Source organism: Pelodiscus sinensis, chromosome 5, assembly GCF_049634645.1.
Source record: "Pelodiscus sinensis isolate JC-2024 chromosome 5, ASM4963464v1, whole genome shotgun sequence".
NCBI lineage: Eukaryota > Metazoa > Chordata > Testudines > Trionychidae > Pelodiscus > Pelodiscus sinensis.
In genome coordinates this window covers 6664262-6682446 of record NC_134715.1, presented here as the reverse complement: position 1 = coordinate 6682446, position 18185 = coordinate 6664262, and the positions used below count along the sequence as shown (strand labels likewise).

Genomic DNA, 18185 nt, shown 5'->3' with positions numbered 1-18185 from the left:
TCAGATGGGGTAAATCAGTATGGCACTAACCATTGAGACTGATGCCCAATTCCCAGTCATCTTCATGAGGAGTCCCTTAGGCTCTTACAGGTTCCAAAATCCCTTAAGAAGCTTTGAAAATGGCAGCCTTCAATACCTCAAATAGAGTTTTCTGGCTCTAGAATCATAAATAAGATCATGTCCATTTCAAAGTCATGACAGCTTTTTATTTCATAAGATTCAATTAATTCCATGTGACTTTTATAAGGATATTTTTCCATTATAGTGTATATATTTTGATTGATACTATTAACATCATTAACAACATTAAAATACCATGATGGATCCATGCTCCCCAAGACGGCATTTTTAAAACAGTACTACTAATAAAAAAGTTGTATTACTTGGGTCAAATCTTGGCTTGCATAGTAGTTTTTCTTCCTTGTTAATCTTCTCCTCATCCTGTTTTGAAGTCCTGCTCAAGGCAGATACTTAATGGCCTCCCCTCTAGTCTAGCAAAACAAACTTTTCAACATAAAGATTCATCTCAAAACACTATTAATTATTGAACACTCATTAATAATTAGATATAGTGTACGGAGAGGGCCTGCTCCTGTACCACTGAATTAAACTTTTTTGCCATCCACTTCAATGAAAGCAGGATTGTGTCCAAAACTGTAACTCTGACTAGAACCAAAATAGCAAGAACAAACAACTAGAGTCCTGGAAGCTTTATATGGTACTCAAGGAAAAGTTACAGTAAGTGATCTCAGGATGTAGACCCTGAAAAGGGAGGGAACTGGTCTCAAGGCGAGAGAGAGAGCTGGAATGGTGGAGGGTCAGACTCTAGAATTAGGAAATAAGACATTGTAACAGCGAGTTCTATTTTAGAAGGCAAACCTCTTTATGGTCCTTTACAAAAAAAGGTGTCTAGATCATGGGTTCCCAAACTGGGGGGTGTGAAGAAATTCCGGGGGGGGGGGGGGGAAGCGCGAGGTGACCCAGCCACACACATCCCCATCAATCCCACCCCAAGTTTCGCTGCTATTTTGGGGGAGGGCAGAAAGTTTCTCAAATCAAAAGGGGGGGGCGTGATGCCAAAAAGTTTGGGAACCACTGGTCTAGATAAATATAATGAATGAAGGCAACATATCCATAGTGCATTTTACATCACTGCTGCCTCTTGCACGGGGCTGGGGGCAAAGAATGCATAAAGAATGAAGGGGGCTCACATCCTGTTTTCTTGATCTCTATTACCCTGGTTAAAGACAAAGGTACAGCATAAATATGGATGGTTAGAATTTACGCTCAAACCTGGCAGAGTCAGGTGAAAAGTAATCCCTATGACCACTGTTAATTCCAGGCCATTTAAGTGCATGTACATAGCCAGCCCACACGTCCTCACATGCCTATGTATTTCTGATACCAGAGGAGAGGGATATACTGTACAGAGTGTTTGTTGTGAGTTGAACAGGCAATGGTGGTGTATGCATAAACACATTTTTAAAAGCCAGAATGGGGTCACCTGTTTATGAATCTAACACTAATGTTATTGTATCTAAGTACCCCATTATCTTGAGGAAGAACGTAGAAACTAAAGCCAACCTGAGTAGGACTGTAAGCTCCTCCATGCAAAAATCCTGTCTCTGTATGCATTTTGCCAAGCACTGTGCAGTCTGGGACTCTATACTGTGTATTTGTATTTGGATTAAGACAAATCAAACATACTCATCATATTGCCTCTGCCCTGGTACATAAATTAATCAAAATCTACCTCTGTTAGGATTTTAAAATATCAATTTTAGTTAGTGCCAGCACCCTCCCCCCAAATCAACCTATGCTCACTTGTAAACAAAAAACACATCCAATCTTCACCCTTACAAACAGGATCCTAGATAAACAGCAAGTGGGAGTTTCAATGGTAAATTCCCATGGATTTCAATGGGAGCAGTTAGACAAGTGCTGAATGCTTTTGAAAACCTCACCCAGGGGTTCTACAATGTGTGGTGATGGTTATAAACCCAGATTCTTTCGGTCTGATGGTGGAAAGGGCTAATCCTGCCCCGGTACAGGACATTCATTCAAATCTAGATACTAGGGGAGCAAATACATGGCCTGACCAAGTGGCTGGAGCTCTGTGAGGAGAGGAAAGGGCTGTTTAAAGAGCAAGAACTACCATCGTGTGATCAGGGTTTGAAGGGGGGAAATCCACTCTCCTGGCCAGCCGTTTTGACCTTGAACAACAATACGACAATGACAGCAATCAACAACTGATCATCCGTGCTTTAATGTGAAACAATAATATTCCCTGCCCACAAGAGAAGCATCTTTGTCTTAACCATGTGAGTCAAGAATCACTTCTGTTGTTTGCTCCTGAAGATGTTTATACACTAAACAAATATTCTGAAGTGTGAAAAGAAAAGCATTTTAAAAAAATGAATCGCCCTAATCATGGCTCACCCATTATCTTTACCCTGTTACAAAGGGTATAAAGCTGAAGCAGGAACTGCAAATACCGCCTCGGAGTCTGTCTGTGCCCCTCTCTATCCCAGAAAAGCACACAGGAGAGGACTAAAGGAGAGGAAATTGCCTCTCAGATTTGTCCTCAAATCACTTTGTCTGCCTTCCTTATCACCCTCCTCTTTAAAACAACCTTTTACATACTTGATGACTTATGTCACATACCTCTGTCTTCTCTTCTCCAGACTAAATAATTCCCCTTTTTTCCCCAAATTTTCCTCACAGGTCATGTTTTCTAGACCTTTAATCATCTTGGTTGCTCTCCTTTAGAATTTCTCTATTTTGTCCACATCAGTCCCAAAAAGTGTGGTGCCCAGAACCAGACACATAGTCCAATTGAGGCCTTATCAGTGCTGAGGAGAGCAGAAGTACTTCTTGTACCTTGCTTACAACACTCCTGCTAATACATCCCCGAATGACGTTTGCCCAATACACAGAGTGAAAGGAGGACCCAGAAGGCCAATAATCCAAATCCCATCAAAGTCAATGACAGATCTCCAACTGGCTTCAATGAGACCAGGATCTGCCCCCCCCCCAAAATAACGAGGAAGCAGCAAATATCCTCAAGAAGAGGGAGGCTGGAGAAAACACACCTACATACATTTGTGGCTGCTCTACTCACTGGCAGAGTTGGCTGCAGCTGGCTTTGAATGACTACTGTAGGAAGAAACAACAATAAATGTAGGAGCATCCAGTATTTGTCTCTTGTCCATCACCTGTCACCCCACACACTCCCTCAAAAGCGTGCTCAGGGTTATCCATCACCAACATGGCTGGACAACAGATTTTTCCAAATACAGATTGCACCTCCCTGATGCAGCACCCTTGAAACCCATCAGCCCCAAACTAGGAAATCTGCCAAACAGGAGAGATCAATGCCAGCCCCTCTGTTGTCACCAGCTGTGAGGCTCCACTCAGGCAGCAGCAGTGGGGCTGGCACTGACAAAACTGGAACTGGGTGAAGGTGCTTGCGAAGAGAGGCAGGTTGGCTGCAGAGCCCTGCGGCCGGGGCTCAGCCCTGCGGCCGGGGCTCAGCCCTGCGGGCTTGGCAGCCATCCTGCCTCTTGCCCTGAGCATCTCCCATCTCTACTCCTCCCACTCCTTCCCTGAGCTTGAGTGGTGCAAATGAGCAATTTGTGGGGCTCCAAAAGCTCTGAGAGGGTGGGAGAAGAGTTGCTGAGCATGAGGTCCAGCTTTTCCCAGTGAGTGTTCCGGCCTGGGAGCACCACGAGGATACTGGACCACAGATGTTGCTGACCAACAGAAGTCCGGAGTCTGAACGTACAATCCATGTAATAGTTTGTATAAATCCTGGATGGAAGCTGCTAAATATGGAGACTACTTCACAGTGCAAGACATTAATACCTACTGGTAAGACCACAGAGGTGAGAGTAAAAAGCTCCAAACAAACCAGGCTAATGGTTACTGTAGGGTTAGGGTTAGGTGATTGTAGGTATTCGCTTTAGCCAGAGTATATTATGAAACAATTAGAAACTGGCAATTCAAAATCCATTTTAACTGATTTAAGTCACAGTTATTTAAATCAACATACCTTGATATTTCCACAATTAGCATCTAGTGTATTCCTTTACTTAGAAGCTTAAAGTCTTAGAAAGCTGTATTTAAAAAGCACAGGGGTTATTTATAATTTTTTCACCATGCAGATTAAAACACTTATTACATCAGGCACAAGTAAATACAAGAAACTATTTCTGCAAATCTGCTTTGAACTGATTAAATGGAACCTTTTTGAAACTCTTGCAATTATTTTCCAATTCTGTTGCATCATGTTTCTCCATCAGAGAAGGATACCCTCTTACCAAAAGATCTACAAGGTCAAGTAAGATTCCATCATTTTAGCATGGTTGGATCATTACATCTCCTTCCCAATTTCTGAGAGACAGACCTGTCAAAACTATAAAATGACCAATACGACCTCGGGGGGATATTCCTCTTGTTTTAAAGGAAGTGAACTTGTTACTTCTATATGTATTAAAATATGTTACAGTCAATACTTCATTTAGCCCAGAGGCACACTTAATACATGCCCACAGGGATAAGCCAGAGACAAAGATGTAATTAATACAGTTTGACAGATCAAATCAGGTATGTCCAAATTAAGAATCTCCTGAACACTTACTAGACCTGTTCTCTCTCTTCACAGACCAGAAAAAAGACAGAATAAATAGACACAGAGGGAGACAGGAGTTGTGGTATTAATGCTGACCTGCAAAGAGAGGCAGAAAAAAGAGGAAAAATAGAAAGTAAGGAACACTACAAGAATAAGGGAGTATGAATGTATAGTAGAAAAGTACACGTTTTTCTTGTCATACAAAATGTAGCTCTGGTAAACATGTCTCCTGGCCTTGTTAACCCTAACCTTGTTTTAATCCTGTTTAGATAAATTTCAATTGGCTTTAAATCTTTAGTAAAAAGGTCAACAAAGAAATAGTGAGGCACCATTTCTTCTACAAATGGAGTTAGCCTACACTACAATCAGAGCAACTGTGACTTATCTATTGATCAAGGCTAGGTAGTGCTTTTCTGGCTTTGTCCTTCTCCAATGACAGAGTTCACAGGCTTTGATTTCTCAGATCCACACAGCTGAAGGATGTTGTTATATTCAGCTGATTAATGTCAGCCTGGCAGAAGGATAAACCTCTAGAAAGCATATCAAGTTTTCCCTTAATAGTCTTCCAAGTTTATCCCTCCCCCCACTGTTCCTTCAAAATTTCTGCTTTTAGGTCACAGAATTTTAAGACATTGCCTTTCCACGTATTTTCCTATTATTAAAGTTTGTCCCTTCAAAGGCTGAGAGTTAGAGATACTGATAATCTGCAAAGGGCCAAATTCTGTCTGGATTTATACCTGCAGGCAGCCCCGTTAAATTGAATAGGGCAGCATGAGGTATAAATCAAGGCAGAATGTGGTTCCATGCTACTGTGCAAAATCTGTCAAGATTTACTTTGCACTGTGAAATCCTGTGGTGAATAAAACTGTTATAAGCTTTCTTTTAACTCTGACAATAATATTTGACAAATTATGAATACCAAAGTCTGCCAGAGTGATTGAAGCAACGTAGGGAATATACTGTCAAAACATAAGGAAATGATGTTTCCAAAAACAAGGCTTCAGCTCTGCATCATGTAGCAAAACTAGTGGATACATTTTTCCTAAACGCATGTCATTTCTTTAAAAATATATATATATCACTCAAAAAGCCATTTACATATCAACAGGCTTTACCTAAGTTACAGATTTATCATTAAATGCTCATGTTTCATAGTACTAACCAGCCAGTCACAAAACTTGAATTATAAAATCAATCTCTCTCTCTCTCTCTCTCTCTCTCTCTCATATATATATATATAAAAAAATAAAAAAAAAACATGGTCATAGGAAAAAAATGTGACAGTTTCTACTTTATTGCTCAGATGCTTTTTTTCCCCCTAAGATTACTGACTATGCATGCATGTTGGGGAACAAAGACCCCTTAACAGATAGTACATAGATTTGTACATAAGAAGTTCCTTGTAATGTTTGAAACAAGCTATTGATATCATAACTATTTTATGCAACAATAGCCAAATAAGCAATTTTGTACTGAGACCCAAGGCAAAGTTCTACTTTCAGTTCACCAGTGTAAATCCAGAGTTCTCTATGTATGTGTGTCAATGTAACAGAGCACAATTTAGCCACATAATTTTCTCTACTGCAATATAACCTCACTGCCAAGTGTGAAATCTGGTAATAAGCCAATAAAAATTCTAGTAATGTATACACAAATACAATTTAATGAAATAGAGAATGTGCCCAACTATCAGCAGGTATCTTACAATTTATATTGAAGTTTTTATTAAAAACCTCCTTATGTCAGATTACTTGCTCACAATACAAAAATTTTGCAGGACTTTCCTTGACTGGTAGTAAGCCAAGTATTCCATTCTAGTTACTCAAGATATCAAACTTACCTTAGAACACTGCACAGTCAGTGAATTGTTACTGTAAAATAGCTATATTTTTTTTAAAAAATGATAAGAACTTACATGACTCAACTGGAAAGTTTCAAAATGCATCTAAAGCTTAAAAGGAACTTTGCCAATAGCCACATAGTCCTAGTATTTCCTACTCCTGTTCCAGTTTCTGTCTGCAGGCTCTGGAGCTGGTAAGGGAGCAGACTCATCATCACCATACACCTGGTTGCACATGGTCTTACCAGGCTAATTCCCCAGCTAGGGAAATCTGTAGTGCAGACATGCTCCTCCAGTCATGCTTCTTTTTCCCTGCCCCCCACATAACTTCTTTCTGGGAGTGGCAAAGCAGCTACAGGGATTTCACTTATGCAGAGGGAGTCCCTTGATAGCTGGTGAAGCCTGCTTTGTGGAGCGGAGGCCAGGATCGGGTCCATGGGAGTTTTACTAGACAGCACAAGTGAATGAGGCAAACCAAGAGGAACAGGAGCCATTATTGACAATATGTTATCAAAATGGAGTGTCAAAAAGAGTAACAACAAGAAAGGAGAGTAGAAATTGTTACTTTCACATGTTCTGTGCAGCACATACCTCATCTCAGGGATAATATCCCCCTATTCACTACAGAATTGGCGCTGCCCTACATTTTTATATTATAATTAGATTTTGTATTATTAGTTATTAGTAATAAAAATCCAAACACACATATGTTTAATCAATTATCACCTCACTGCCTGCTTTACATGAGTGTTTCACAGTAGGTTTTTAGAGCTTTGTATTTCATTTCTCCATTAGAAAGCTAAAAACTTCTTATAGCTTGTAGGGTCAAATTTTAATCCCATTCAATTCTATCGCAAAATTCCATTTATTGCAATGGGAAAATGATTTGGCCCTACATTCATAATGTGGGCCAAACTGTTCCATCCCATAGACATACACATAGGGAGGGTTTTTGAGTGGGCACAGAAAAGAAATTTTGCAGAGGTCACTTGAATGTCCCCACTCCTATGGTCTGATTTTGGGAAGGAGGGGTACAGAAGAATCATAACATGTGGACTCCCAAGTACATAGATTTCCAGAATGCCAAACATAGATGATGAGGGCTGCTGACACTCACCCCTGTACAGGATCCCAGGTGTGTGGGGGAGGGGAAGTGGGGGGAGGGACGAAAGGAAAGAGGTAGGTGTGTGGCCTGAGTTACTATTGCTCAAAGTGGTAGAAATTTGGGTGCAGTTATCTATACCCCTCCCTAGGGTATCTAGTCTGAATACCATGTCCCCTCCCTTCAACACAAAAACACATAGGAAGAGGTTCCCTGGGATCTGTGGGAAAGGGTGGTGGGATCATGCCTCAAAACCATCAGCCTCCTATCCTTTCATTAAGGACCCCATGTTACCTGCTTTGCTAACCCGCATTTGCATGAGCAGAGGAAAGGCACCACCACCTACTCCTTTCTAATTAACTCAACACTTGACACAGGCATCTTGTCAGCAACATGTCTGCCTTTGCATATACACCTAAGCATAACTGTCTCGTCCATTTCTGTTCTTGAAGCATCATCTCTCGTAACACAAACACCTCATTCGGAATTACTGACAACACACAGCGCCAGCCTCTGCAGTTCATTTATACTGAAACCACTACAGCAGACACACACTTGGCTCAAAAGTCTACATGCATCTTTGTCAATTACGCATACTGTTACCAAAATGGGTTAACCCCCCCCCCCCATCAACTGATCATATCAGAGACAACTAATCTCAACTATTATTACTGCCTTCCTCTGATTAAGGAAAGTTAGAGTTTTGACAGAGCATGGCTCCAAGGGCTATGTGTTTCAGAAACATGAGTCAACAACCCATGTAGTGAGTGGTTTATGTGGAATAAACTATGCACAATTTCACATTACATTCCAGAAACAGACAAGCACAGTTGTCTAGTGTCCATGGCAGAATAAGGTCAAATAATTTGTGTGTCAGTCATCCAAGATGGAAAGCTCTTTAAAAAAAAGGGGGGGGGGGAAGAGGGGGAGGAGGAGAACGTCCGTTGCAGGCCAGCTCATACTATTTCTCTCTTTAAGAACAGTACATGAAAGTACTAAATTAATCTTCCAGGAAGCTACAGTTCTAGTTATGTAAATAAACTGCATATGCAGTGACTATATATCAAAACTTCCTTTATCTTGCACCAACCCAATCTATCTTTACAGAGAATGCTGCTGAATCTACATTGGCCTAACCAATGAAGAATCTACACTTTGGTCTATGATCATAAACAGGACAAAAGAACCTTCAGGACACAATAGCCGTAAGTACTGTGATCCAATTGATGCCTGAAAAGAGTTAGCATAATATAGAAAAATAAGGGCGTATTTTTTCTAAATAAACATGCCTGATTATTTTTAAACTCTTCAGAGGGGTAGCCGAGTTAGTCTGTAACAGGAAAAACTTAAACAAAAAGCAAAAAGTAGTCTAGTAGCACCTTGAAGACTAACAAAACATGTGGATGGTATCATGAGCTTTCGTGGGCAAAACCCACTTCTTCATATGACCCATTTTTATTTATAAACTGTCATTGTTATTTTTGGGGATCAGTATGTGAACTTGTTGTACCTCAAAATTATGCATATTATTGGACAAGGACTTTTATTTACTTACAGTTTTTGTAACTTTGCTATGCAATTCCTGAGGATAACTTTGTTATGCTTATTTTCCCTGTTTACAAAATATCACATTAAACAAAAGATAACGCAAACAGGTTTGATTTTTTTTTTCGCTCCTACAGTGTTGTGATAAGGGAAAATCCAGCAACGGAGTTATTCTACCAGGAGACCCAGTGACTCCACATAAAAAAAAAAAAAAATGTGCAATTTCTAATGTGTTTGGGAAATGAAGTTAACCAAATGATACCATAACTATTAAATACTTAACAGTAACTAAATCTTTGTGGAAAAGGGATAACGATCCAAACATATATGCTATGGGATAAATCTTACCAGACCATCGCAGTTGCTAATAGCAACAGATGCTCCTGGGATATCAGTGATATCTCCAACATATGTACAATTGGTCCACAGAGGCTCTTTTTTCCATATCCGCTCTGTTGCACTGCTAGCCTGACTTTTGTTACCAGCATCGATTCCATTTCCAGTTTCCACAAAATCTTCATACCACTCCACTACAGCCTCAGGAGCCACCAGATGGGTGTTAGGTCTTAGCCGGAGATGGAATTCTCTTCCAAAAGCTGTGATGTTAAAATATAGTTTTTTGGAGCTTTGGGATACATCCCTTGTTAATCTTCTTTGATGGCTTGCAGAGATAATATTGGAAATGAAGCTTCCATCCGCACTAGTGCTGATTGGAGTCACCAGCCCATACTGCCCCGGTCTGATTTTTGGTAAATCTGTCCAAGAAACAAATACACACACCAAAAAATAAAATTGGAATGAGAGTAGAAGAATAGGTTTGAAAAATGAGAAACAGATACATAGCAACAGAATAGGAAGCCACCAAAATAACAACAACGACCAAAAAAATTCACTACAGATGTGTCATTGACTCATCCATTGTATTCAATAATTGCATATCCTCCCAACTATGATTAGCAATATGCAGTGGACATCAGAAAACAACGGCGAAAGAAGGCGAATAATGCTCTTGAAGCCTTACTTCAGAGGTAATGCAAGTTCAAATCTTACACACTAATTTAAGATCCCTTCTTATGTTCACTCTACTGATACATAAAAGTCTACCGGAAGAGCTAGAAGATTTATATTTAATTTATATTGGGAGAACTTTAAACATCTAGAATGGGTTGGGATCCCCGCCCATTGCCTGAGGGAGAGGAATTAGGCCAGCTGGGCCGAATTAAGCTGCAAAGAGAGTGAACTGTAGGCTAGGTGGAAGGTGCTAATTAGATGGAGGCTAACCTGCCAGGTAACAGCACAGCTTCTATAAAGCCAGGAGGCTGGTAACACAACCAGGGGAGGCAGCAAGAGAGAAGCCTATACTAGCACCCTCCTTAAGCGATGGGAGGCTAGGAAGGCTAATGAAGGAGAAGCTTAAAGCAATATGGTATGAAGTAATTCAAGAAACAGAGCAGTAGGTTTCGTGAAGTCCCAGACCTTAACCGCTCTCTGCAGGGCTGTGGACAAGAACTGAAGGAAAGGTACTGCTTGGGGAAGTGAAGGATACTTCCCTGCTTCCCCACCCCCAGACCATGATTGGTCTGGGGGTGGGAAAGTGCCTTTGCCCCACCGCCAGAGGTTCCTTCTGGGCCTCCATACGCCTGGTTGTGGGAAGAGGCTTTGGACGCTCCCCTTTCTGTCCCCAGGCCAATCAGAGCTTGGGGGCGGGGAAGCTCGTGAAGTCTCCTCCCGCCCTGCCAGGAGCGCGTGGTGCTTAGAAATGCCATGCACTGCTGGTAGGGAGGAGGAAACTTTGTGCACTTCCCCCCACCCCCAGGCCTTATTTGCCCTGGGAGCTGCAGGGCCTCCATGGGCCAGATCAACCTGCTTGGCAGGCCGGATCTGGCCCGCGTGCTCCGCCGCTTTGCTTCCTCTCCCTGGTCTGCTGGAGACCAGGGAGACGGGCCCCGTTCGCAACTGCGGATCCGACATAAGTCGGATCCGCGTAACTCGGGGACTGCCTGTAGATGTGTTAGTGCCTTCTTCATAGCACAGCAATAGCTTGTTAGCAGCTGTGAAATGCTTGGCAAATCCTAACTTTTTTGCCCATTCCTTTAAATTGAAATATGCAGACTTTGTAACTGCAAACCCCATATTCTACTCATTTATCAAATCTGACATCCAAGAAAACATGTGTGTAAGCGTTTGTCACAAAATTAAAATACTTTCAGAGGCAAGGTCCTTTGCATACATTCATATAATCCAGGAGAACAAAGCAATCAACATTGTGAAAGTGGTATGACAGCAATAGCTATAGTCTTCCTAAAGGTCTTTTTTAATTAAATAAATCTTTCAGTGGAGAAGAGAAGTTACGAAATACTCTGTACTATCCTGTAACGTTAGATTACATGCTATATAAAAAAATATTTTAAAATAACGCAATACAAAAATAAATATTTATTACTTCTTTAAATTAAACTACATTATGGAGATGTATGGAAATGGAAATTCTTCAAGCATGTTATGGAGATACTGCGGTTAAGGTGGTTAGTGAAGATGCCCTCATCATTCACACCTTTCACTGTTCTGAAAACTATTATGCCTACCACGATTAAAATTAGCAAATCACAATGGGATCTTCCCTGAAGGAGGCATTCACTCTTGCCCATAATCAATAGTCACAGCACCATTAAAAATGTTTTTAACCAGTATGTGTACCTTTTTAGGGCCTGATCCTGTAATCCTTACTCATGCAGAACTCCTATATAAAAATCATATAAAAAAATGTGGATCCTGACAGATGGAACCAAATCAGAACTCCAGATTCCACTTTTCTCCGAGTGTATTTGTCTCTCTTTTTGGAGTAGGTAGGGAATAGAAAGCAAGGAAGTTGAAAACTAAATACTTCCTAGTTGTGTCACTAGGTCCAATCAAAACTCTGGACCATAACATTCCTCACAGTTCAATGGGTAAAAATCCAAATGGAACTTTCACACCTTAGGGCCGTTTCTACTTAAAATCCATTTATAGAGCAATAGAACAGGTGAATTATTATTTTTATCCACTACAGAATTTGTGTATTTTGCATATCACAAGCAGATATCCAAAAAGCACAGGTTGCAGCCTGATGATCAAGGCCTGAATTTGCAGCACATCTGAGAAGTTACTTTGTAATTTTTATGGTAATGTTCCCAGATTTCAGTTTGTGGGGGTAAACAAGTTGTTGTCATTAATAATGAGAATAGGCAGCTGATCATAAGAAGGAGGGACAAGACATACAGTATTAAAGTTTTTGCTATCAGCAAAGGACTTTCCAATGTCAGTAAATGTTGAAGTGGAAGAGGAAGTCTTTTGTTCAAAGGGAATTAAAATTAAATGTGACATTTAAATACTGAAGAAATCCAAACTCCTCTGCTGACTTCAGGTCATAACTTTATGGTAAACTGCAGTTTATGGAAATGCTGTTGCATCTGTAGGTGTTTTCTTTTTCCAATTCTCCATTTTCAAAGCTGTAGTGTTTTGCTAATTCCAAATTTTATTAATAATCAGTATGAAATGAAAGGGATGCATTTTAATTTCACTTTTTTATTTTTCAACTGACCTCAACATTTCTGCTATAGTTGCATAATATTTAACACAAAAGGAATTGTTTATAAAAATAGCACATTCTTTTATTAAAATGTTCCAAAATACATAACTGGGAAAAGAGTATTATGGATTTAAAAAAAAAATCTAAACAATATTAAGGCATTATCAATGCTGAACCATTACCCATGATGCTCCCATTTCCTGCTCTGTGAACTTGACATGGTGCTACTAGCAACTGACGTACTCTTTTCCTAAATAGCCATACAGGATTCTTTCTGATATTTTCACAGTTCCTGCAGAACTACAGACCCTTTTCATCACCCCTGTCAAACTATTTTATCCAGAAGAGAAGACAATTTGTGCAGTCTCTCCAAAGGCCTCCTACTAACGCCATTTCAGAGTCGGAAACCAAAGCATCCTTCAAGTGGCAGGGTTAACAACAGTGTCATCTCCGAGCACGTACACACTGTGGAGCTCTGGAGCACACAGAAAGGAGCTGTTGCACCAATCAGAGTTTCAAAACCATCTCAAGAATGCTTTTCTAATTTGAACCTCTAGATTAGTCTTATCCCCAATAAGATATCTGCTTGACAATTACTGTGCACCTACTCATTGCATTAGAGTTACAAATTAATGTAATACATTAATTTAGTGAAGCTCACTGTTTATACATTCTATGTGGGTATATACATTTTTTTTACAAAAAAAATATCAATTAAACTCATCAAAAATGACCACTCAAGGTATAAGCAAAGATCAGCTGCTGAACAGAGCAGCCGTACACTAAAGGTCAAAGAAAAGCATATAAGAATCTGCAAGATGATACTTGAAAGTGGTTGGTATCTACTCAGAGAGGGTTCTAAGGCAGGTTTAGCTGTATGAATTCATCAGCAGAAACCCCTAAACTCTGTGAACCACACATGTTCTCACAGAGGGACATGCAATCAGACTTCATAGAACCTGACTGCATTTAAAAATAATGCACATCAAAATAATGGTTTAAAAATGCCTTTCCAGTACAAATTAGGGCAAAAAAAACCCCAGTCTTTATAAAGCTACCAGATATGTTTTTAAAATGCAACTATGTTTCTTCACCAAGATGCCATCTATTCAGGAAAATGCAGTAGGTAAAAGCTAGTCACTTACAATCAAAAGTAGGGAATCAGAAATGTGTAAGGACCAAATCCAGCTGCCTAAGAAATAGTCACTGAAGAGCTTGAAGGCAGTGAAATCAATGTAATTCTACAGGAGGGAGCAACTTGCAGTGAGCTCTCACAAGGTATCAAGCTCAGCTGTGTTCAATTGGCGTTCCAGCCGCACCACTGTGAAAGTAGCTTTGGGTGCAGGAGCAGACAGAGTACAGATTTACTGGTCCTAAGAGTTTACTAAGGGAGCCACATGGCTCCTCTTACCACCTCAGGATTAAAAGGAGAAATCTGTCCTGCCCTATCCTCTATGGAGAACATAGCCCAGTCATGCCTAGGGATCCAGCTTTGCCCCATGAAGGCAAGATCGTAGCCCTAGTCTTTGTGGGTGTTTCAAGAACATTCCCAGACTATGACAACTGAGACATGAAAAAGATAAAATTAAAAGAGAGAGAGAAGAGATGTATTTTCCAGGATAAGAATTTTTCCCCTGAAGTATGATATAATTTCTAAGAGCAACATTTCTGTATAGCTTATGGTTACTGAAATTCAAAAACAATCCAAAAGGCATGGAAAAAACAGAACACAAAACACAAGGTCAGCACACAGTAGGGAAAAAATAGGGTTTTCCAATTAAATGTAAACCCACATAAGTGCCTTATTTCCCATTACTCATAGGTAGGAGTGGAAATTGACCGCAACACACTAGAATGCAGTGCCAGAACTGAAATTAAGAGAAAGACCTCCACAATTCAGGAAAGTGCTTGAACTTGCTTTCGAAACACCTGGCACATGCTGGAGGGTTAGAACGTCAATTTGGGAAAGTTTAGTAGGGTGGGAGCATGGCCCTCCTATACAGCATCTTTTCATTGGAGAGTTTGAAAGCATTGTACACAAACACAAAGTAAACCTGATAACTTCCTGGACTGGTGAAGTACTACAACAGCCTTTTCACAGAGGGGTAAACTGAGAAATGAATAAGATTCCACTCCCTAGGTCAAATACTAATCCAAGAAGAGAATCCATAAGACCACACACCTATTCCTATATTGTGCTAGCTAGAACACATTCCCTTTCATAAAGATAGAGGACCAAATTCTTTGCTGATGTAAATGGGCACAGATGTATTAAAATTCTTGAAGTTGCACCAGATTATTTGTTCCAGAATTTCCAGGTTCTTATTTTAATCACAGTTCCTTAAAAATTTAGTAGTTCAAAATCAAAAAGTGGATTTAAATGTATAATGGAAATAGTAAGGTTTTAAAAGTACCAATGAATATTAAGGGAGAAACCCTTCCTTCAGTTCCCTTATTTATCCCATATTCCACATGGTCATTATAACAAAATATTTGCAGGTAAAAAATATTAAATACTTACACACAACATCAAGACTCTGTCCAAAAACATGTAAGTATTCCTTCCTTCATTCAAGAGGTACTCAAGAATCCCATATATCTCATTTACCGTGAGATCTAATTGGTTGGATAAGCATGCTTCAATTTTTAACTTTTGTTGGTTTTGTTCTTTTAAAAGGGAAAGTGTAAAATTTTGTTGAAGTGTGAGGGTGCTAATAAGAGGGCCTAAAGCTTAATTACATTACTGCAGATCTACACAATTCTGCTGTGAGGAAGACTCTATAGTTAAAGTATAAAAATGTTAGTTAGAATAGTGTCTTCTTCAAGAAAAGACGTTTATTTAAACTGACTTACAAAGCTTATTTATTTTACTTTACTTTCCAGAAAAAATAATAAATGATACTTACCTATTTGGATCATTCCTTCTTTACCAGCCTGCAGAGGGGAGGGGGGGGGGGGAACAGAAACACACACAAAACTGTTATTTAATTATTATGTGATGTGTTACTGCAAAACATATGCTACTGGAAGGTGGAAAATCCCTTAGTTTGTATTGCACTTTTCCACAGTTCTGCTTTTGGTATTCCTAATTGAATAACCAGCTGTTCCCACCAATATACTAATAGACTCCATAATAAGTTTAAAAAATAGAGCAGCTAAGAAGTCTTAATTCTGAATGAACCATTCTATAAATATGACTCTGTGCCAAAAAATAATTCCAGTGGCCAAAGAAAGGCCTTAACATTAATCAGAGCTATGATTCCTGAAGAGTAGGAGTATGAATGAATAATCAGGTATGTATGCTGATGGTTTTGATACTAGGAAAACCAAGGAAAGCAAACTACCCTTCTCTACCTACAGGCAGTTAGGCATCTGACTGAATAGCTCAAGCAAAGAAGTGGGAGAGCTATACACACAGGAGTCAGACACAGCAGCCTGCTGAATCAATGAAAAAACTCCCACTGATTTCAGCTGGCTGCAGGATGGGACTCAAGGTAGCTGCTGCCAAACTAAGGACACAGTCAAGTTTGGGGTTTACTATTCCGGGAACAGAAGGGAGGACAGTGAACTCTGCAAACAGAAGGCGGAGGACAGAGAAAAAACAGCCCAGCAGCAGAAAAGAGAGAAGCCAGAAAATGCTCCCACCACTTCCCCCGAGCTGTCAAACTTTGTAACAAAAGGATGGTGCAAGCAATTCTCTTTTGAGGTGTGCACAATAGATGGCTCTCCCTTAAAGCCAAAGTATTTCCTCTGCAGACCACATCTCCTCACTGGCAAGAAAGAGACCAGAAGACAATTACAAGCCCCTTGAAAAGAAACCCCCTCCTTGAACGGATTTCTTAAGGGATCATAATGAAAGGGGGGGGGGAGGGAAGGAGGAGAACCAAAATCCAGATTCATTCATGATTCCAGATGCCCTAAGAGAGAGGGACGGTGACATAACAAAAAGAACAGAGCAGCTCAACTGGTGATGGCAATATGTTTCTCCCTGCCGGTATTATTAATCATTGTTGAGACTAATAACTCTTTAAATTATACGGTAAGACCCTGACTTGGGCAGCAATCATTCCTGTGAGGTCAAGCAACTTAACGTGCACTCGCAGTCAGTCCATTAAAATAATAATAGAAATGTAGCCGTGTTAGTCTGGTGTAGCTGAAGCAAAATGCAGGACAATGTAGCACTTTAAAGACATCTTGTTAGTCTTTCAAGTGTTACATAGTCCTGCATTTTGCTTCGGTGCATTAAAAGACGATTTAAAACCAACCAAATATTGCAGAGGGTGGTGGGTGTAGGTGGAAATAGAAGAAGTTATTGCTATTGCTCTGGCCGAGACTTAACTGGAGGGAGAGCTTTGGCAGCACCCCGACCAAGCGATTTCACAGTCAGTATCTGCAAGGCAATGCCTAAAACTAGCAACCGAGTTTGTTCCCCCCTCCTGCTCCAAATGCAAAGGGGGAGGGGGGGTAGCTGCATCAGCTCTGGGTGCAGCAAGCCATGTGCGTCCCGGAGCCACTTACTTGTTCCGCAGCGGCAGTCCGACCCCCTAGGAGAGAGGCTGCTACTACCAGCAGTGACAGGAGAACCATCCCGAGCCGAGCTCCCTCCCGAAAACAAGCTGCAGCCTCCGCCACCCGAGAGCCGCGCGCGCAGAGACCCGGGAAAGCTCTGCGAGCTCGCTGGGCTGGTGGCGGCGGGCTGCACCCAGCGCGGGCCGGGAGCGGGTCTTCCGCGCCGCCTCCCTGCAGGGGACCAGGGGAGGTGCGCGCCGCAGGGGCGGCTGCTCGCCAGCCCACGTGTCCGGGGGAGCGGGGCAGGGGGAGCCGCTGCGCTGCCGCCTGCTGCTCGCCGAGCCCTGCCTGCGCCGCGCGCCCTGCGGGGCTAATAAAGCTACCGGCTCCAGCCCCCGGCCGGGCTCCTCCCCCGCGCCACCGACGTCAGGGGCCCCCCCCGGCCGCCTCCCTGGGCTGCCGCTCTCTGGAGGGAGATGCTGAAGGGATTGATCCTGGCAGCACTTCTGGGCGCGCGCCGGGAAGGGGAAGGGGGGGGGGGGGGGCTAGAGTGTGTGTGTGTAAGCAGCTCTGTGTGTGTCTGTGTAGCTGTGTGTGTAAGCAGCTCTGTGTGTGTGTGTGTGTGTGTGTGTGTATCTGTGTGTAAGCAGCTCTGTGTGTGTCTGTAAGCAGCTCTGTGTGTGTGTGTATCTGTGTGTAAGCAGCTCTGTGTGTCTGTGTAGCTGTGTGTGTAAGCAGCTCTGTGTGTGTGTGTATCTGTGTGTAAGCAGCTCTGTGTGTCTGTATCTGTGTGTAAGCAGCTGTGCATGTGTGTGTGTAGCTGTGTGTGTAGCTGTGTGTAAGCAGCTCTATGTGTAAGTAAGCAGCTGTGTGTGTCTGTGTGTAAGCAGCTCTATGTGTGTATGTGTAAGTAAGCAGCTGTGTGTGTATCTGTATCTGTATGTAAGCAGCTGTGGGTGTAAGCAGCTGTGGGTGTGTCTGTGTGTGTAAG

General features: G+C 41.4%; 1 protein-coding gene and 1 long non-coding RNA gene across 5 annotated transcripts in view; one reads left to right on the top strand and one right to left on the bottom strand.

The window, feature by feature from the left end:
- The window catches only part of LOC142829517 (uncharacterized), a 49698-nt gene extending 36584 nt beyond the window's left edge, over nucleotides 1–13114 (top strand). The window contains exons 3-5 of the long non-coding RNA XR_012903954.1: nucleotides 4664–4763; nucleotides 8680–8777; nucleotides 12975–13114. This is a non-coding gene — a long non-coding RNA (uncharacterized LOC142829517). The remainder of the gene's footprint in view (nucleotides 1–4663; nucleotides 4764–8679; nucleotides 8778–12974) is intronic.
- ADAMTS3 (ADAM metallopeptidase with thrombospondin type 1 motif 3) overlaps nucleotides 1–17550 on the bottom strand; it is a 187276-nt gene extending 169726 nt beyond the window's left edge. The window contains exons 1-3 of one of the 4 annotated variants that reach the window (XM_075929390.1): nucleotides 17204–17550; nucleotides 15592–15619; nucleotides 9466–9872 (exon numbers count right to left, since the gene is read on the bottom strand). In XM_075929390.1, the coding sequence (XP_075785505.1) occupies nucleotides 9466–9872; nucleotides 15592–15619; nucleotides 17204–17272 (504 nt within the window). In that variant the 5' untranslated portion in view covers nucleotides 17273–17550. Of the gene's footprint in view, nucleotides 1–9465; nucleotides 9873–15591; nucleotides 15620–17203 lie in introns of those variants that run through there. The other 3 variants (XM_075929394.1, XM_075929391.1, XM_075929393.1) reach the window with 3 other exon arrangements.
- Between the last annotated feature and the right edge of the window lie 635 nt (nucleotides 17551–18185).